The sequence below is a fragment of the Epinephelus moara genome, chromosome 6 (genome assembly GCF_006386435.1).
Source record: "Epinephelus moara isolate mb chromosome 6, YSFRI_EMoa_1.0, whole genome shotgun sequence".
Classification (NCBI taxonomy): Eukaryota; Metazoa; Chordata; class Actinopteri; order Perciformes; family Serranidae; genus Epinephelus; species Epinephelus moara.
Window position 1 is genome coordinate 27979870 of NC_065511.1, and position 21225 is coordinate 28001094.

General features: G+C 42.2%; 1 protein-coding gene across 1 annotated transcript in view; it reads left to right on the forward strand.

The window, feature by feature from the left end:
• The window catches only part of bcam (basal cell adhesion molecule (Lutheran blood group)), a 67786-nt gene extending 46798 nt beyond the window's left edge, over positions 1-20988 (forward strand). The window contains exons 4-16 of the mRNA XM_050046591.1: positions 409-482; positions 591-687; positions 797-979; positions 3455-3576; positions 3680-3821; positions 4356-4471; positions 6666-6807; positions 8319-8443; positions 9184-9325; positions 10654-10677; positions 13414-13555; positions 15615-15714; positions 18813-20988. Of these exons, the coding sequence (XP_049902548.1) occupies positions 409-482; positions 591-687; positions 797-979; positions 3455-3576; positions 3680-3821; positions 4356-4471; positions 6666-6807; positions 8319-8443; positions 9184-9325; positions 10654-10677; positions 13414-13555; positions 15615-15714; positions 18813-18815 (1412 nt within the window). The 3' untranslated portion in view covers positions 18816-20988. The remainder of the gene's footprint in view (positions 1-408; positions 483-590; positions 688-796; positions 980-3454; positions 3577-3679; positions 3822-4355; positions 4472-6665; positions 6808-8318; positions 8444-9183; positions 9326-10653; positions 10678-13413; positions 13556-15614; positions 15715-18812) is intronic.
• Positions 20989-21225: the final 237 nt, after the last annotated feature.

Sequence of the window (21225 nt, forward strand, 5' to 3'; positions counted from 1 at the left end):
TTGAGCGAGACAGACAGAGAGAGGAATACCCATCCACTGTTTATTTTTATAAGTCGTCAACAGCTGCAGGCTGTGATAAGATGACCTTGCATGTGAACAAGTGAGCTAGGGAATAAAGCAGAGAAACAAGAGGGAACACTCACACCTGTGCTTGTGTGAGCCAAAGAGAGGGGGAGTGGGGGTTTTTTGTTATTTGACCCTTATCAGCTCCTGTGAACCGGGTCACACTGGAATAATGTGAAGCAGGATATTTACTGCTCAACTTAATTAACAAGGTCAGCAGGCATGTGGGTTGGACTGCATGTATGGAAGTGGAAAGTGTGTGTTTGGCTCTGCGTGAAAGGATTTTCCTTCTAGTGAATCATAATGATATAATAATGACACATCCCCTACCTTTTTCTGTGTCAGTTGCTCCTGAGAAGCCAGAACTCACGAAACCACGTAGTCAGGCCATTTCTGTGGGAGGGACTACCAGCTCTGAGGTGTGTACACAATTTCTATCATTTCATCCTGTCAGTGAGTTTCTGATTTCATATGAACACTGAAGACACACATTTACAGTCAACGTACTTTTGTCCCATGTGTATCAGATTGGTACCTGTGTGACGATGAACGGACATCCCCAGCCAAGAATCATCTGGTACAAAGATGACCAGCCCCTCGCTGAGGTCAAGGATAAGAACGAGAGTATGTATCCTCTGGCTCTTTATTAGAATGAGCAAATATATAGTCTAGTATCACATGCTGCACAAAGCAGAGGATGATCTGTGTGTCTTCTGTCTCTCGTCTCTGTCAGGCCCCCACATGGTTCCCTCTATGGTGAAGGAGGCCTCCGGTCTCTTCACTGCAAAGAGCATCCTGTACATGCAGCCCACCAAGGCAGACAAGGACTCTGTGTTCCATTGCGTCGTGGAGTACAGCATGCCAGGAGATGAGATCAAACAGAAGATGTCCGACACCATCACCATCGAACTCAACTGTGAGTGGAGGGACGAGAGTTAGCCCCCATTTCCAGTCTTTATGCTAAGCTGAACAGCCCGGCTGCCGGCTGTAGCCTTACATTTGCTGGACAAACTTGAGAGTTCAGTTTCACTCCACAAGAAGCGAATTTCCCCAAATTTCAAACTTTTGCCTCAGATGGCAGTGATTAGACAGCACCATGTCAGAGGACCTCTAAACTTGTTTTAGCTCTGCTTCAGCTAGCTGCTTTGATATCAAGGGACAGTTTCTTATCAGACCAGTTTGCTGCACCTCTGCTACACCAGACGGAGGTGATTAAGACAATGCAGATGTGGGATTGAAGAGATAAGGGGACAGATAACTAAAAGCTGAATGCCTTCTTGGGGTGCATATTTACTTACAAAGACTCCAGTAGAAGTTTTTTTCTTTATGGGTCCATGAGCTATGATTGTGTTGGTATATAAAACAGCAATGCACAATATAGTAATTGCATAATACAGTTTATTAGTTCATGCCATGAAAATATACACACTTGTCTTGCCTTTGTTCTATATGATAATAATAAGAGTCAACAGCCATGCTAGCTGCAGTGTTTACCATGTCCATCATCTTAGTTTTGTGTATTAGCCTGCTAGCATTCGCTAATTAGCAATAATGTCAAAGTACAACCAAGCCTAAAGGAATGATTTATTTTGCAATTATTTAGTCATAAATAAAAGCACTGGATACGAGTGCTGCAGGGAGGAAGTTTTGTGTGAGCCGATGTTAGCGTTGCCATGGTTCCCTCCACAAAAGCAAAAGGGATTTTTCCACTGGATTTTTTCCAGCAGGATAATCTTCACAAAAGAATACCACCTTTATGATTTTTGTAGCTCAATGTTGAATGTTGAAATACAGAGACCAAAAGTGTTTTTTTGTACCAGGCTGTAAACATGTATATTTCTGCTGTAAAGTTTTAACATGGGTGTCTGTGGGGATTGACTCGCTCTTGGAGCCAGCCTCAAGTGGCCATTAGAGGAACTGCAGTTTTTGACAATTCTTTGTCGGCTTTGTTTTCCAGCCTCGGAGGTTGCCGCTTGCGTTGGACAGGTTATACTTTCAACATGAGGTGGCCCTATATAAAAAGTCAATGATTAATATTGGCACTAGAGGAAGAGTAATTGGATCACCAGAGTGATTAGGGTACATCCTTTGACGATCATACATGTCTGTACAAAGTTTTATGGCAACCCATCCAATAATTGTTGAGATATTTTAGTTTGGACAAAAATATAGATGCATTATTTTGTAGTCTCTCTCTCTTCTATCCTTATGTGACTTTTTTAAGAAGATCAAATGCCCTTTGAAACTAGTAATAATCTTTATTTACAAAGAGCTTTACAGAATAGTGTTACAAAATGCTTTACATATCAGACAAGACATGAAAACAACAACTTTATAAAGGAATTGATAAAAACACTTATGGATATAAAAACTGAGGAAATAAAGACAGTCTAAATTAACTTAAAACTCAAGTAAAATCAGGAAAGGCTCTCCGATAAAAGTATGTTTTAAGAAGGGACTTAAAAGAGATCACTGACTCGGGCAACCTGATTTCCTTGGGCAGACTGTTCCAGAGCTTCAGGGCCCTGACAGCAAACTACATCCCCGGCAGTAGCTCAGTCCATAGGGACTTGGGTTGGGAACCGGAGGGTCGCCTGTTCGAGTCCCCGTCGATATGGAGCGTGGACTGGTGGCTGGAGAGGTGCCAGTTCACCTCCTGGGCACTGCCGAGGTGCCCTTGAGCAAGGCACCGAACCCCCCAACCGCTCGGGGCGCCCCCTCACTCTGACATCTCTCCACTTTGTGCATGTATAGGTCCTGTTTGTGCATGTGTGTGTCTTTCAGACCTGTGTGTAATTGACAAGCAAGAGTGAAAACATTGAATTTCAGGGGGATTAATAAAGTAAATAAAACCTTTTAAAAAAAAAAAAACTTTAGTTTTCAGCCGGGCCTCTGAAACAGACAAAAGACCTTTGCTGCCTGAGGACCTTAAAGTACGTTCTGGCGTGTACGGCACTAAGAAGTCAGAGATAAAGCTGGAAGAGAGACCATGAGGAGCCTTCAAAGTAATCAGTAAAACCTTAAAATCATACTGGGAGCCAGTGTAAAGAGATGTGATCATGTCAATTGGTTCTGGTTAAAAGCCTGGCAGCTGAGGTCTGTACATTCTGGAGTCAATTAACAGATTTTTGATTCAGGCAAGACTAAACCAAACTTTGTAAACAATGTGTTTTCTTTGTTGGTTGCATATCTTTCCTGCTGTGAAACACTGTAGTGGAATTTAATATTCAGGCGAAGAAGAATGAGGCAAGGAAAGAGGAGGTACTGGGAAAGTAAAACATTCCTTCTGGAATGCTGCGCACATCTCTGATTGATGACATACTGTATCACAGTGTAAATGTATCCAAAGGAGGAATTTTCACCTGTTCCATGTCTGTTCCTGTCTGTCTAGATCCCTCTGAGAAAGCGACCTTTTCCCTACTCAACACTGATCCGGTCAAAGAGGGCGATGTTGTTAACATGAAGTGTGAGACTGATGGAAACCCTCAGCCTGAGTTTGACTTCATTAAAGACGTATGTGCGCATTTCATTTGTTTGTCTGAGAATGAAAGTCTTTCATATAAAAATATGCTAATCTTTGTTACTCTCTCACTCGGCACTGTTCTTCCACCTTCAGGGGAAAGACATCACCGGTCAGGAAGGGCTCCTGACGCTGAAATCTGTCAAGCGCACAGACAGTGGTTTGTACAAGTGCACAGCTATAGATTTCGATAACCTGGACGCTGACCTGACTGGAACCATCACTCTCACTGTCAACTGTGAGTGAGCCAAACACACACAAACAACTGTGGCATCAAGTAAACACACATAAAGAATAATTTACCTCCTTGTTTGTGCGGTTTCGTCCCTGCAGTAAGCCCCTCGTTTCATCAGTAAATCATAGAATTAAAAGGCTCAGAATGGAATGAGCTTTAATGGAATCCTTTCAGGGGGCCGATATCCAATTCAATTTTTCACAGTTCATCTGTTACTTTAATGTTATCCCAACTACACTCCCTAATTTGATCTTATCACACACATTAAGCGGAGATAGCCTAGAAATAGCATGGAATAGGCTTAACACGGGCTCCGAAATGGGCTTAACTTCAGAGTAAGTACATTAGCTTTGTACTTCCAAAAAAACATAGATATTCTGCTTAGCACAGTCGTTTTAAAAGCCTTATTACATGGTTGTTTAAGCGATGTGAAGCATTCTGATCTCAAGTGGCACTTCTTAGATTGTATAGAAGGCCTCAGGTTTCATGCGTCTTCCCCCTCTCTCTTTCTCAGTTGCTTTTCTTTGTCGTTGTCAGACATCGACCCGGTGAGCGTGACCCCTGCCCAACCTCAAGTCGTCATGCTCGGAGACAACGTGGAGTGGCAGTGCAAGACCAAGGCCTCAACCTCGCACACTGTTCAGTGGAAAAAGGTGTGCTTCATTTCTTTCTCAACCTTCCTTCCCTTCTCCCGTCACTCATGGAAAAGTGGTGTACTTCTAAGAATACAGAGTTGGTCCACAGAATTATTTCCAAGCATTCCTTGAAAACTATGTTTAAAATGCAAACCTATCATTCTTACGTGTTAACAGCACTGGCTGGATGTTGAACAAGAATTCCGTCCTTCACCAGGCTCCATGTTTGGTCATTTTGGTTCAACTTCAAGTTTTTAACAACCCTACCTTTCTTCATTGGACTAGATTAAATTTCATGATGTGAAACATACGGTTACTTAGTGTGCAGCTGCCATGCAACACTGGAGCCTTTGGATCAGATGCATCGCTCCCTTTAAAGACAGTTGTGACCCTGCTACATAAGCAGCATTGTGTTGTGTCCAATCGCAGCAACTGGAGAGCTGACAGTGATGTTTGTTCCACTTGGTGTGAACACCAACACATATTGTACACGATTAAAGTCCCTGTTAAACAGATGTTAGAGCGTCTTTAGCTTCTGCACTGTGAGTGTTTCTCAGTGAAACACGATTTTTTGAGCGGCAGTGTCCTTCACATTGGATTGGACCACTAACAAGGGGGCAGGTACAGCTGAGTCCGCTTCTGAGTCTGTTGTGTTACCGGCTCACCCTTTTCCTCTTTAAGGGCGGTGGCCTTGTGGGTAACCTGTGAGGGTCTGACATGTACTTCAGTGTGTCTATGGAGGGAAGCAGCTCTCTCTGTGTCATGGTGAAGACGGATGCAGCAAGTAGTTTTGATAGCAGTCAAATTAAGTGTCCAGATAAGCTCAGGGTTACTGTTAGACCTCAGGAGAAGGCCATGTTTGCTGTTTTGTGGTGAAGACTGCAATACAGCCACTGTTGGTGAACAGCACCCGAACGCCTCGCCGTCCTTCCGTCTGCAGTGTGACCGCTAAAAGCTAGTTACAAGCTAATAACGAGCCAGGTTAAAATTAATGTTAATAAGCCAGTGTGTTCCCAACTACGATTCGGTAGAGAGGTAACAGTTGGCTCCACACACACCTCCTTCACCGTTAGTTAAAGAGAAGGATGAGGGCGAGGTGAATGAGTTAGACCTCCGCCACGTCATTTTTGGAAATGAAATCATAGGTTTTGCCCACTGATATCCAAACATGTCCCGGCAGGTTGTGTCTGAGGTTGCCAAGCAACCTTAACAAGCACCTTAGCATAGCCTAATTACCTGAAAGTGTAGAGGTGATGTTCTTCCAGGCGCTGTTTGTGTGTAGGCCTATTGTCGCTGGGACAGATGGGAAGCTCTGGCAGTCCTGCACTAAAATGATCAACTTCTTCTCCATATTTACCACAGACTGATATTTACAGATGAAAGGAAAGGTATCTGTCGGCTGTGATCGGTTGGTCCTCATCACATGACATGTGGTGTGCGCTACTGTATTCCAATATTTGAACTCAGTTTATTCCAGGGCACAGCTGATGTGCCCTGAAAAATAGGCACTCAAGAACATGTGCGCGCCAAGACAACGTTGCTCTGGCGTTTGAGCGCGGCTGCTCCACGTCTACGTTAAAAACAATAAATTTGAGGGCACAAAAATGTGTACAGCCCCTAAAGTTAGTTAATGGCAATGAAAAACACTCCTCCTGGTCTCTTGTCTCTGGTAAACAAAATACGTGCTCTAAATTTATTTTCAACAGTAAACAAACCAACGGAAAGACGATTTGTTTGACCGTAGAACTACAAATCAGGGTTGTAGCAGCGGTGCTTTTTTTGTATCTTGGTATTCATCTCCTCTCCTCCACTTGTTATGTGCAGAATGTTCCTCCTGTGTCAAGCCGGTTGTTGTATCCTGTGTATCTATTGTTGTGTCTCCTGGGTGTGATAGAAACTCACCGACTGCTGGTTTTCTGAGTAGAGAACGTGTTTGTTCTCAGTAAGAAGGATTCCTATGAGAAGAAGTTGAGAGGAATTGCAAGAGACGGGTTCATCATGGAGGATGGACTTTGATCTGTTATCACTGCGCTTTGGAACAGTGTGTGAAGGTTCTCCTTCTGCTTTCCCAGCATAGCTGCGTGCCTCCAAACTAGATATTAACAATGCTGTTCTGCTCTCATATTCACACACAGAGAATTAAAAGAAAGACTTTGTGAGGGCTGATGGCGTGACTCCAATTGGTTTTATTTCTGTGTGTGTGTTCCTCCAGGGTTCTGAGGTGCTGTCACAGGACGGCACGCTGTCATTAAAGGGTGTTTCCTATGATCAAGCTGGAGAGTACATGTGCGTTGGAGCCGTGCCATCTGTGCCAGGACTGACGGCCGAGGCTAGTGTTAACCTCACTGTCAAAGGTAACACACTCCCACAGACACATGCACATGCACATGCACATGCACATGCACAGCCTGCAGCACCTCAGGAAAACCAACTAAACTGTCTGGACAAGACTGAAGTAAAGATTTCAATCACATCAGCATCTCTGTTGTTTTCTTTCCACAGTCACACACTCAGTCAGCTTCCAACGCTAAATTCACAAAGCCTCGTCCGCTGGCAGTAACTTGTAGAAGTATGGGATCCTCTGTTCAGGGGCTGCAAAATAAATTGCAGCTCATACTTTATTGTGAGAACAGTTATCGTTTATTTTCCAAATTACCCAGCCTCTGCCACAACCACACACACACACACACGGGATAATAACAATGGTTGCTATCAATCCTTCATAACAACAGTGTTAGGGAGTGCTGGCTATTGTTTCAGTCAGAGGAAGGAAGTTGTACAGTTGGATGCAGCTGAGGGAAGGTGTGGCTTCCTACTCTGTCGACAATTTAGTTTCAATATGGGATGAAACCATTAGTGCACTGCAAAACATTTTACAGGAGTGTAGTGGAATCAACTAATCTTTTGTCCGAAATGTAAACATACAAGTTTCACTCATTTCAAGGTCAAATTTAAATGACTAAATTTTATTTTCAGGCCAATTCAAAACTTTAGAATGTGTTTTTCTGACTCAAAGTCTGTTGACTTGAAATAATGACTTGAATGAAGTTATCTTGACTCATTAAATCAAGTTGTGAGCAGATTTACCAGCATACACTCAGTGCTAAAACTCTTGAGAGACCCCTTTTTTTTTTAATTAAATTTAATTCAGTTCAATTCAATTCAATTTAATTTATTTTATTTTATTTTTTAATTTATGTATTTTTTTAAATTTAATTCAATTTGATTCAATTTAATTTATGTTATTTTGTTTCATTTTATTTTTTAATTTATGTATTTTTTAATTCAATTTAATTTGATTCAATTTAATTTATGTTATTTTGTTTTATTTTATTTTTTAATTTATGTTTTTTTTATTTAATTTAATTTGATTCAATTTAATTTATGTTATTATGTTTTATTTTATTTTTTAATTTATGTATTTTTTAAATTTAATTTGATTAATTTTTATTTATTTTTTTTTAGCAGTTTTAAGAGAACAGACCTGATGGGAACTTGTCGTGTGTGTCTTATGTTTCTTTTCATAACAATGGAAACAATTTAAATCACAATAACGATTAGTATTGAATGTATCAAGCTTACTGGAAGCAGCCTTAAAAATGTGCTTATACTTATACAAATGTTCAGATTCTTAAATTGAGCGAACTTAACCCAGTGTGTTTCATATTTTTACAACTCAAGCTGACTTTGATGACTAATTATTCAAATTACATTAAGTTAACTCACATTTCTAGGGAAGCCTATGCTACAATTTTAACCAGCCTCATATGATTTACAGTGTGTGGGCACGTGTGTTTGATCTTTCGCTGTGTTGTTTATACTTAAAAGTGTCCCCTCTTCACTGACTTTCTCCCACCCTTTCCAGGAAAGCCTATGATCGAGGCTCCGGCCATTGGAGAGGTGGGGAAGGAAGGAGACATGGTGACTCTGAAGTGCTCAGCCCACGGCTCTCCTGCCCCTCAGTTCACCTGGAAGCCCTCAGGAAAAGAGGTACAATGTGAAAACACAATTGAGACAAGCAGAGATAAAAACACAGCACGTATTACCTGATCTAATGGAATCTCTCAGTAAACAGATGTAATTGCGACTTTCTTGAAAGCGACTGCACAAGTGAAACTATAAAAACAGGTGAAGATGTTTTCCAAATGAACAGAGCTATCATTATCAGCATTTTCATTTGGGTCAACGGGAAAGTTTGAGGCAGGATTTTTCGTAACATCTGAGGATCTTCTTCTTGGGAGGCTGGTTGTTAGACTTCAAAAGCAGTAGAAAAAAAAGGAGGGAGAGAAACAGCTCCCAGGGCTTTTGGAAAGTAATATTTCATTCTAATATTTCGTATTGATGTGATATAGTTGAAAAGAAAATCCCATATGAAACAACTTTAAAGAAACTTACAGGGGGAATACGACTTCATAATAATATGACATAAAATAAAGTGTTAAACTTTCATGATCCTGAAAGATGTGATCAGTTCAGAAGCAAATAGTGATGTGTGTTAGATCAAAAAGGAGAGATATTGGAGCTTGCACCACTGACCGTTTCTAAGAGCAAGTCTTGATGTAGAGAATCATGGGAAGAAATTTGGAATAAGGCACCACTGCAGTGTGCAGTATGATCGGAACCAGGCAGGAAAACATACCACAAATTTAAAACACAAGTCAGGGAATGTGTTGAAATTCATGTCGTCTTTCCTCCATCTCTCTCCTCCCTCCATCTGTCGCTCCTGCTAGTCGGTATCAGTGGAAGGTAACAAGGCGGTAAGCACCGTGACCCTACAAGCCACTGCCGAGGTCATGAAGAACGGGGTGACCTGCGAGGTCTCCAATGAGCACGGAACAGATAGCAAGACCATCCTGGTATCTCTCAAAAGAGGTCAGTGTCAGGAGATGACGGCAGCAATGATGCTTCGTTATCTCCCTTCTTCCCCTTCATGTTTTCTTCACTGTGGGCGTTTGATGTGTGGTTGTGATGTAGAAAAGTGCTTTCCAAATGAGACAAGAAAATATTTAATGAAACCAGTTGTTCTGGAAACAAGAGGAACTTTTTTGTGGAAATTTTTTTAGAACTCAGCTGCACAAAGTTCTTTGTAAGTTCAAACACAGCCTAGTTATAACGTTCATTCATCGGCCACCGAAAAGTTACGCTACGGCTTGTGATGCTACAATGACTTTCTGTTTGCATAGTTGATTGCATTTGACTTAACAGCGCTACTAATGTTACTTAGCAACCAGTTAAGCCTACAGTAGGTCACATTACAAGATTTTCACCCCGATTTTGTGTCGCGGAGACTATTGTAATCTTTTGAGTGTTCGTACCTGGCGACATGTGTTTCTGTCAGCGGGAGTCTCGCCAACTGCGTTATGACCTGTGTGCACACCACAAGATTTCTCCACTGAGCCCTCGCCGACAGAGCCCCAGATAACGCGTTGACATCACCAAACTTGGAGACGACACATCGTGAAGGCATGGATATTCTTCCGAGTGTTGAATCAGATCTGCCTCCAGGGCCTGGGTCAAAACACAGCGCGCTCCCCGTGATCCTGTGGACGCCGCCATTGTTGTTGTTGCTTGCCGGCTTGTCAGTGTTGCCAGATTTTGGGAGAGAAACAAGCAACCAGGGCTATGAAAACAAGCCCAGAAGAAGCGACGGATATATATAGAGAAAGGTGACGTTTCGAGAGCAAGCCCAAATAAGCAACTCCACTTTAGAAACAAGCCCAAAGTCGCGGCTAATTAGCAGACCTGGCAACCCTGCGGCTTGTCCTCCTCACATTTCTTCCGTCCTCCTGCGTGCTGACGTGGGACGTATCCCGCCTCTTATTGGCTGATGCTCTTTGTCAGTCGTGTCAGGCTTCTCCAGTTTTCTAGCATGCCAGATATCCAGTCCCAGTCGCAGACGAGGGGGTGACTTGCTCGTAGGCTTGTTCACACATGAGGACTCGTCGTGGCAGACTATCTGCCGACTCACCTCCGACCCAAGACGGCTCTCAAGATCCTCTGCGACGTCAAAATCGCGGTGAAAATCGTGTAATGTGAACTAGGCTTTAGTTGTAGTAGTTGCTAAGAGCTCAGGAGGGTCTTCCTGTGCAGTCTTAGAAGTGGATTCAAGATTAGCTGGTGCAGCCAAATCCAGATTTCTATGCTTCTCACCATAATCTGCAAACTAAACCCTGTCTTCTTTCTCTTCTCCTCGCTTGCAGCAATTGACAACTCGGCCGACAGAGGTAGAGCCTTCTCCCTTCTCCTCCTCTTCTCCTCCCTCCTTCTCTCAGGACTCTTTATTGTACAGACCCTGTAACTTAGAAATCCCCCCCTCCATCCATCTCCTCTTGCCCCGGCCCCTCCATCACACGTTTACACACATACATACACACACATACACACACAATTCCCTCTGCTGTACTGTAATCTTGTATATTTGCCCTCTTGCTACCGAACACTGTGGATATTGTATATTGTTATTCTTCTTCTCTTGTCACCTTTGTATGATGTCTGTCCAATATTTTGTGGATGCTACTACAACTTTTTGTGGCCCCTTGGGGACAATAAAGGAATCTATTCTATTCTATTCCTTCCTTTCCTCTCTTTGTTCCTTCACTGTGTCTCCTTTTTGGTCACCTCTTCTTTCCGACTGCCTTCTTATTTCTCGCTTTATTTCCTTTTCGCCGTTTTCCACTCGCCGGGGTGCTGTGTGTGTGTAGGATTTAGTAACCTTAGCTTTTGTGTGCGTACGCTCTTAGTGGTGTTTGTGTTGTGGTTGTTGCTTTGCCATGCTATGGGACTGAGAAATTCTCTTTCTCTCAAAGTGCTGCTCTCTGGAAACCCTGTGCTTACGTCAGGTCTGTATCGCTAACCCTATTGACATGTGTATGGCGTTCGTCCAGAACTGTAAGTCACTGTGTGTGTATTTATGTCTGTGTGCACACACAAGTTACTGTTTTCGTGTTTACAAGAGCTGATGTGTTTGTGTCCTTGTACTTGTATTACTGTAGTTGAGAGGACAGACTTTAAATTAGGACTTCTGGGGAAAAAAAGGAAGGTACTTTTATTCATCATAACTTTCCGTTTACAAACTTCTAAAGCCAAAGTTGACTTCTTGTTTTGTACAAAACCCCTAAATCATCAGTTTACTATGACATTGGTTTTGGTGAAAAGGTATCAGGTGTCCTGTTATAAGGAAATAATGGACAAAGTGAAGGCAAAGAACCTTTCCTCCACCTTGCCCTTCATTTTGTTCGTCAGGACACCTCAGAGCATCATGGCAAGTTTCCACTACAGTCACCTATCACAAGAAAAAGAGGAAGAGAAGCTGCTTAAATTTGCATCCATTTTCAGTTGATTTAACTAAGGGTGCTTTCACATCTGCCTTGTTTGGTTCAGTTCAAGCAAACTCAAGTTCCTTTGCCCCCTAAGTGGAGTTCATTTGGGCAGGTGTGAACACAGCAATCGCACTCGGGTGCGCACCAAAACAACCGGACTGAGACCTTCTTGAAGAGGTGGTTTCGGTCTGGTTTCAAACGAACTCTGCTGCAGTTCATTTGTGGTGAGAATATGTTCCGACCTGGATCCGAACCAACTGCAGTCACATGACACATTGTTTGGGTTAAACATGAGCATGTTACAGTCCTGGAGGATTATTAATGTGCACCTCCTCCTGTACTGCCTTAATATGCACATTCAGCACATCCAATGCATCAAAATATTGTTTTCTAGTTGGAGCCGCGCCTCGTTTTCAAACTGTATGGTTTGACTAAAATGAACAATGACAGCAATATAGTCCACGATGAGCAGCGCTAAAATCAACCTGCGTAGTTGTCCCTCCATTGTGACATTAGAAAGTGTCACATTTATCTTGCAAGTGTACTCTTCTTCAACGTTTGGTTTACTTCCTGGATTTTTCCCGCATGGAAATTCTGACCAATCAAGAGCAGCTTTCTCGCACAAGGCATTTTATCTGGTCCGCATGTAAATGCTGCTGTGAGAACACGAACCAACTCTAGGCAATTATGCAGCTTTGTAACAAAATTAGTCCCTGATTCGGACCAAAGCAAGACAACTCCAGGTCTGAAAGCACCCTTATCTCAGTTAACTGCTGTTACCATGATAACCATCACTTTAATACACTTTGTGCATTGATTTTGAATCATTAACTGCTCACCAGAGTTACGCCTGACGTACAATTTTAAAGGAATAACTTGACATTTCCTGCAGTCTTGTTATCACTGTGAAGTTGCCAAGCCAATGGAGACCCCAGCAAGTCACTGCTCCCCGCTAAGACTTAGTCCATTGCATAACCCAGTGTAAAACCACTGAACAAATGAGATATAATGTGTTAATTAGTGACCTTTAGAGGTGCTGGCAGGCAGATTTGTTACTGTTTGACAGAGCCAAGATGGCTATTCCCCCTGTGTCCAGTCTGTATGCTAATCTAAGCTACCTGTCTTTAAGTAACAAGCATATTTCCCAAAATGTTGAACTATTACTTTAAACTCCAGCCAGTCAATAAAACATGTAAAACAACATCAGCTCTGTTAGTGTTATTGTAGTGTCATGTCCTCACAGGTATAGTAATACAAGTGTAGGTGGATGGGTGAGTATGCTCAGTGTTGTTTTCTGGCTCTAGTCAGCTGTCTAGTATTATCTGTGAGTATTCAGGCCCCATTTTTGGGTCCCATCACTTTTCAGTCATTGCATTCAAAAGTTAGACTAACTCCACATCCCAACTCCCTGCTCCCTCTCCTCTCCACCCACCCATCCACCCATTGTCTTCATCTGGGCACCCGCCCTCTTCCTCTCTCCATCCTCCCCTCCCCATCCCTCTCGTGGTACCCCAAATGAAATCATTTCCCTCCCCCCTTGCCTTCCTCTCTTCTACCCCACGAATNCCCACCTCTGTCCTCCCTCCACCATCCCATCATCCATCCCTCCCCCCCATGTGTCCCTCCATTGCGGCGCTGTAGCTGACAAGCAGCAGGGAGGCTCCAGCGGGGTGGTCATAGCCGTGGTGGTGTGTGTTCTGCTGCTCCTGCTGCTGGTGGCTCTCATCTACTTCCTGAACAAGAAGAGCAAGCTGCCCTGCGGCAAGAAGGACAAGAAGGAAGTGTGAGTAGAAGGGGTGGGGAGATAGGGGGACAGAGGGGATTAATGTTGGCAGTGATTACCTCATGTGACTCAATAATGATAAACTACACTTTTGTAAGGAAACACACTTCTGAAGTAGATTCATTTTGATAAAGAGAAAAAAGTTACACACGATTTTACAAATAAATGAAAAACTAAATCCAGCAGAAATAGTAGAAAGTTATAGGTGAACTTAAGAGACCCTTGGATGAGAGTTTAACAGTATCAGAGCATAACAGAGCTGCTAATAGTCCTGATTGCTCCATTCTTTCGCATTATGCCAAGCAACATGTTGGGTCTCAAAGAAGCCTAATTCTGGCATGACAGAGAAGCTTCCTCAGACTCACAATTTGTGTCATCTTGTTCCATCTATGATAATAAACTCAAAATCTGATTTTGTCAGTTTCCATTTGATATCATCTTTGTGCCTGATTTGAGTGTTTTCATGTCAGTATGCAAATTACAGTCTGGAGATTTGGAAGTTGACTGGAAAATAATCCTCAAAAAGATGATACATAGAAGTTTGTTTTCTTTTACTCAGGATATCTTAGTTATCTGAAAAGGCAGTTAAAATGGAGTTACAGCGAACCCCAATTATTAGGGGTGGGGGGAAAAAATCGATAACAGCATAGTATCGAGATATTTCTCGTGGCAATATTATAGATCGATTTCTTTTTCATTACATAAATAATTAATATTGCGAATACAAATTAAACCTTTCCTAGACTACTAGAATAATAAAATGAGTTGCTTTTTCAATCCATTAGACACATTTTGCTGCAATAAAAATGGTTTAAAGGAGAAACTTTATCTTATTAGATAATACAGATATTGACAAAGTTTTCCCATGGCGACATACACCGATTAGCCAAAACATTGAAGCCACTGATGGGTGAAGTGAATAACATTGATCGTTTTGTCACAGTGCAATGCTCTTCTGTGGAACCTGGGGTCCTGGCATTCATGTAGATGCCACTTGACACGCAACACCCACCCGAACACCATTACAGACCAAATACACCCCCCTCATGGCAACTGCACTCCCTGATGGCAGTGGCCCCCCAGGCAGGACAATGTGCCATGCCACACCACAAAAACTGCCCAGGAATGGCACCGGGTACTTGACAAAGAGCTCAGCATCAACCTGGCTTCCAAATTCCCCAGATCCCAATCCGATCGAGCATTCATTGGGCATGCTGGTACCTTACCTCACAACCCACAGGAATCAAAGGATTCGTCGACACCGCCTTGGTGCGAGACAACACAGGACACCCCCAGAGGTCCTGTCTCCATGCCTTAACCGGTCAGAAGCTCCTACGTAGATCGGACTTGGCTCTGACCCGTCGCGGCATGGACAAAGGACCTCTGGGATACCGGTTTGACCCACAGATGCTCGATCAGATTGGGATCATCTAGGTCAATGCCTTGATCTCTTTGTCATGTTCCTTGGACCATTCCATAGCAGTTCTTGCGGTGTCGCATGGTGCACTGCCTCGCTGGGGGGCTACTGTCATCAGGAAGCACTGTTGCAATGAGCAGGGGTACTTGGTCTATCACAACATTTAGATGGGTGGAGTGAAAAGAGGCATCCACGTGAATGCCAGGACCAAAGGTTTCCCAGCAGAACATTGCATTGTAATGAAATGATCAATGTTATTTACTTCACCTGCCAGTGGTTTTGATGTTTTGGCTGATCGGTGTAATTTGCAGTTGAAAAAAGGTAATAAATGTCCCAATAAATGTTATCTCAATACTCAGCGTATCACAAAACGTTTAAACCACAATAATATGCTTTAAGTATCGCGATAATATCGTATCATGGGGCCTCTGGTGACTCCCACGCCAAATCATTGGAGAGAAATTGGGAGCACTGTAAATAGAATATTAAAAGTGAACGGTCCCTAAAGGAGTTCAGTACTCAAACAGCAATCAGCATGTTCTCCTCATGTCTAGACCCATTAGTTGTACAAAGGAAATACATGAGGTAATAATCATCCACTTTTCTTACATCTTTTCTTACATCTTCCCGCTCCCTCTGCAGGGCCAGCGGAGAGGTGAACAATGACATTGTGGTGGAGATGAAGACAGACAAGGCCAACGAAGAGGCCGGTCTCCTCAACAAGAGACCGTCCACAGAACAGGTCAGGCCAATGGACACACGCAGCACGGGGTTAAAGAGGGTCATGGACCGGGGTTTCGGTCAACAGAGAGCTTTCTTGCTTCTGCATTCATGAATGTGACTCATGATGCTACAGACTAATGGTATGCAGGGACAAGTCAAGGACTCTTCAGCTAATAAGGACATTGCAGTGGATGAAAACAAAGCCATTCCTGATCTGAATGAGTTTCTCACATAATAGTAGTTTCCAGTGAGGCACTTTATTTGCCTGCGAGATACAGAGTCTTATCACAGAAGATGAAAAGAAACTCTGTAGAGCTTGTTATCATGTTTTGGGGGAATCAGCTCAACCTTTTTAGGTAAACGAAGTACATTACAATGACTTGGAGGTGTAGAAGCAAGTAGGGCTGCCCCTGTCTAAGAAATTTCCTAGTGGACCAATAGTCATCATTTAGCTCCATTAGTCGACTAGTCGCCCACATGTTTATGATATTAATTTAATTATTAAATGATATATTTTGGGTGGGGCAACACAATGGTTTGAGTTGAAGGTGTGAGAAAGAATAGTATCAGTAACATTGTTAACACTGTGCTACATTACAGAGAAATACAAAACCGTACTAATGAACCTTCATTAATATAGGCCTATATTTTATCTACAAGTGCACGTCACACACTGAGCGAGCCGCCTGTTAATGACGCTGTGGGCTAATGGGCATGTAGCTACTTCCATGTTTCAGATGATACGTCATGTTTGTAGTCGACCAATGAAGATGAGTTTACATATCACCTTGGGTTCGTCCTTCACCTTCTCAAAATGATCCCACACTTTGGATTTCCTGCCCGACATGTTATTAACGTATTAGCGTGGCCACTTCCTGTGTCTGTCCTTTCAAATTGAATTCCCACATGGTCCAGTCATATAAGTTTTGGTTTATTTTGACAAGGCGCAGCTCCTAATAGACTTTCACGTTTGTTTGTTTGTTTGTTTGTTTGTTGTTGAAATCTTGCCAACTAGTGACCTTTCTGGTCGATGAACGTTGGGCCACTGTAAGGGAGCAGCCCTAGAAGCAAGCCATAGTTACTAAAAAGCAACATATATTGGATTTATTGCACAAGGCTTTATGTAGACATAAACGTGCCTCCAAAGATCCCTCATAGTGACTGCGATTATTTAAACATAAACATGAGCTTTACACTCTGCAGAAATATCCTCAGACACATCAGTCATGCAGATTGAGAGTCTACAGTCAGTTTTAGTTCAAAGAGAGCAGGTTTGAGAAAGCTGTCCCTGTAGCTCAAATGATGGAGTGTGACAGCTGTACAGAGTCATCTAAAAATGTCATCACAAATGTAAAACATTTCATCATGAAATTTATGGCAGTGGCATATTTGACGGGAATGTAAAAGCCAGTTTAGGCGAGTCTTGTTTTATGTGATTTTTGAGCCGGCTGACAGCAAAACTGCGTGACATTTCAGAACTGCGGGGAGATTGCAGACACATTTTCTTTGCTTTTGAAATGGATATGACGAGAAGATGTAAAAGTCGGTCTCTCCATATGCTATCAAGTGATGTTGCTTCCCTGAGACGTCATTAAAAAATGATCACCCCCGTAAGCTGTCTTCTTAAAGGCTGCAGCCTCAGCCCCAGACAGATTTAATTTTACTCTGAAATTTCAATCTTGACTTACACATTTTACAACAGATTTATTGAGACGAATGTCTTACTACACCAAGTACAGTAGCACAAGCTCATAATGCTGACAGCCTGTAGTCCCAGCTGCAGAACACGTGACAGTGATGTAGTGTTCTGAAATACAGTATTCTGTTATCAAATGTTCTGTATTTCCTACATCTCCTCTTGTTCCTGTCTAATAAAGGCATTAAAGGAGCAGTGTGTAGAATTTAGTGGCATTTAGTGGTGAGGATTGCAGATTGCAACCAGCTAAAATTTCTCCCATGTGCCAAGCTTCAACTCCTGGTTAGGATTCCTTCAGTCTTCAATGTTCAGGAGATTTTTAGTGGTAGCCGAATCATCCGCAACGAAACAAACGGACCTGGTGATTTAAACTAGTAAAACACTGAATAAAGCAGTTTGATGTTAACACTGTTCAGCCCCTATCCAGAGCCATAGTTTGGTTTGTCCTTTCTGGGCTATTGTAGAAACATGACAAGCAACATGGCGGACCCTGTGGTCAAGGGCCCGCTCTATGTAGATATTTAGTTTATTCAGGGGTAATGAAAAACATGACATTTCTTATTTTCAGGTGATTATACTATAAAGAAAATATACTTAATATATCATATTCCATTTCTGCCAGTGTATCACCCTTAAATCCTACACACTGGACCTTTAAATGTCCCAAAATACTTTTTGAAGTTGTAAAAGATGAGACGTGTACAATCATTGGGGTATTTACTCATTTAGATTTCATATAAAGACCACAAATGTCCAGCTGTTTACCCATTGTACTTCAATGTGTTAGAGAAAAAACAGATCGCAGCAACGGGGCAGTGCAGTGGTTAGCATTGTCACCTCACAGCAAAAGGGTTCCTGGTTCGAATGGTTAGGGAGCCCCTCTGTGCATGCTCTCCCTGTGTCAGCGTGGGTTTTCTCGGGGTACTCCAGCTTCCTCCCACAGTCCAAAGACATGCAGGTTAATTGGTGACTCTAAATTGTCCATAGGTGTGAATGTGAGTGTGAATGGTTGTCTGTCTCTATGTGTCAGCCCTGTGATAGTCTGGCGACCTGTCCAGGGTGTACCCTGCCTCTCGCTCAGTGTCAGCTAGGATAGGCTCCAGCATCCCCGTGACCCCTAACAGGATTAGCGGTTCCGGAAAATGAATAAAGATTGCAGCTGTTATAATGCTACTGTGCTCTAAATGTTACCTACAGGTGATTAGCACCTGATAAACTGTTGAATAAGCTGTGAATGAAAATGTAGAGGGAATAGTCTTCACTCGGTTTCCTTTGGGGCATGTCTGAAGGTTTTTTTTTTGCAGATAATTATACGATAAGTTGTGAATACAGTATTTGTTATCATTATAAGCAAATATCCATGTATAATGATGGCACACTGGTGATATTTATATTGCTCTTTGTGTGTTTCTCTCTGACAGTGATGAAAGAGGACAATGAAAGTAACCGACAGAGGGATGAAGGGAAGGAGGAGAACAATTATGAAGACAACAGGGCTAATTTTTATTCACTACACAAGACTGTGGGGGACAACATGAGGTGGAACATGGACTTTGGTTTGTTTTGGGGACCTTGGGCGACACACTATGTCTGTTATCGGTTGTGCTTGTTTTATAACCTGGAGTAGACTTTTTTGGATGGAGGTTTTCTTTTTGTTTTTATTGTTAAAGTGACAAGGTGGCCTGTTAAGGTGAAACTCCATCCGTATGTGCTACCACAGGTTTAAAACCATACACGTGCAAAATCACAATGTGACATCACTGGATGACATTATTATTATTATTGTTATCATGGCTTCTTTTGATTCTTCCTCACCAATTGCATCTTTGGTTCGACTCCTCTGCAGAGTAGAGCTGCACAGCAAGTACAGCTGGCACAGTCCAAACACTGTGGCAGAATCTTTCTTATCTACCCCAAATGAAACACAAAATGCCATTAAGCCACAGTGTTGCTCTGGACCGTGTGCCAGTGTGCAAGTGTTACACTGAACGTCTACTCTGCCTTGGAGTCTGCACTTAAATTCTGTGCTCTCTGAAATGTCACATGGTGCCATTCTGTTTTTATTCACCTCAATAACAAGCGATGATTTACGCTCACAACATTTAATCCCTCAGCAGCACGCTGTTTGGCACACACGGCTGTAACATTTCCGCTCAAAGACACTCTGTGTTTGCTTTAGTGCTGTTTGTTTAATTGCATTTTTGCCACCTGTGAATGTTTGTGTGTTTTTTTCTTCCCCCCATATCCTTAATTAGCTTTCCGTAGAAGCAGCCCAGGCATTTAATAACGCCAATCCTTTCTCTTAAATTGCTTGCCTTTTTTTTTTTTTTTTTTTTAAATCCAGCTAAAAAGCCACCAAACAAGCAAGCTATTATGTTGTACAAATTTGTTCTTGCCATTTCCAGCATACTTGTATATTATGTTAGTACATCAATTGTTGACGTTGCTCTCCTGTTTTCTCTGTAAATTCAAATACTACTATTACCCTGTCTATCAAGCAGTAGGTGTATTGGGCATGATGTGGAGTTACTGTGGTTACTAAGCTGCCGGTCTGGGACTGTAATTGCCACCATTTCTTACCTCGTCTTTTGCAGCCCTTCAGTCCTGTACGCTGGGATGAAACCATTCTTACAAATGCAGCTCGCGACAATTCAGCTCAGAAAGCCCCAATTATCATCAGCTTTCACTGTAAAATTGGTGAAATTCTGCGAAATGGTCGACAATCTCAAACTGTGGCCTGCTGTGATGTCATTTCTCCCCGTGACAACAAAATGAGACTTTCAGGGAGCTGCAGCAAAGTAGTCACAGATTCACCTGTTAGGAGAAATCACCGGCGCAGGTTCACTCAAGTTTGATAGAAGCAGGGAAGGGAAGGGGAAGGTGTGGGAGGGATCGGGTGGGTTCTTGCTGGAGTTTGTGATGTACTTTTTATTTTTACCAAATGGAAGAGTTTGTGAGTGTCACAGCAGGAGTGTTTCTGTGTTTAGGTACGCGATACTGGCGTTTCTGTTCCTCCCCTACACTGTCGGCAGGCCAGAGAGGTTTGATAGCGGGTTGCCCTTTTACGTTGTTGTACACTGGAACCAATGGCCTTGATTTTTTAAAAGAATGTCACCTCAAACCACTATCTCCGCCCACAAGGCTTGTTTATTTTGTGATGTCTGTCTACTGATCTTGCCATATTGACTGTTAGCGAACCTGTGATGGCAGGTGAAGATAGATAAGTGAACTTGGAGCATCGTTTTTTTGATTTTTATTTGTTTTATATAAAAAATATTGTGGTATTAAAGTTGTTTTTCTAGAAAAGGGGATTCTTAATTTTGGAACTACTGAGTTTTCATTTTTCCCTGGCTTTTCCACTCGCTCTGAGAGAAGAGAGAATTTTTTTATTTTTTTTTTTTTTTTTTTAGGATTCTTTTTTTTTTTTTATAAGATATTCTCAGTGCTTTACTTCTCTCTCTCTGTACTGTATACTGTATATTTTGTGGTACGCTGTTGTGACCTCTGTGGTGTGTTGATGTATCTTTTTATTTTGTTCCAGCTGTGTAGAATTTCTAATGAAACAAACCTTCAAGAAAACCAATCACAACACAATAATCTCCGTGTTTTTATTCCCATCTCTGCACCTGGCAATTTGAACAAGCTGTTTTGTGATTTCCTTATCGATATCACTGTTGATTTTTTTATCACAAGCACAAATAGGAGTAGATCTGTGTTAACATTTCCTGCTTTTTTAAGAAACACAAAGTTGTACAGGAGCAAGAAAGTGTGTGTGGCCATATGATTAGGCAATGAAACCCTCACACGCCGTTGAACATCATCTCTAAAATCCTG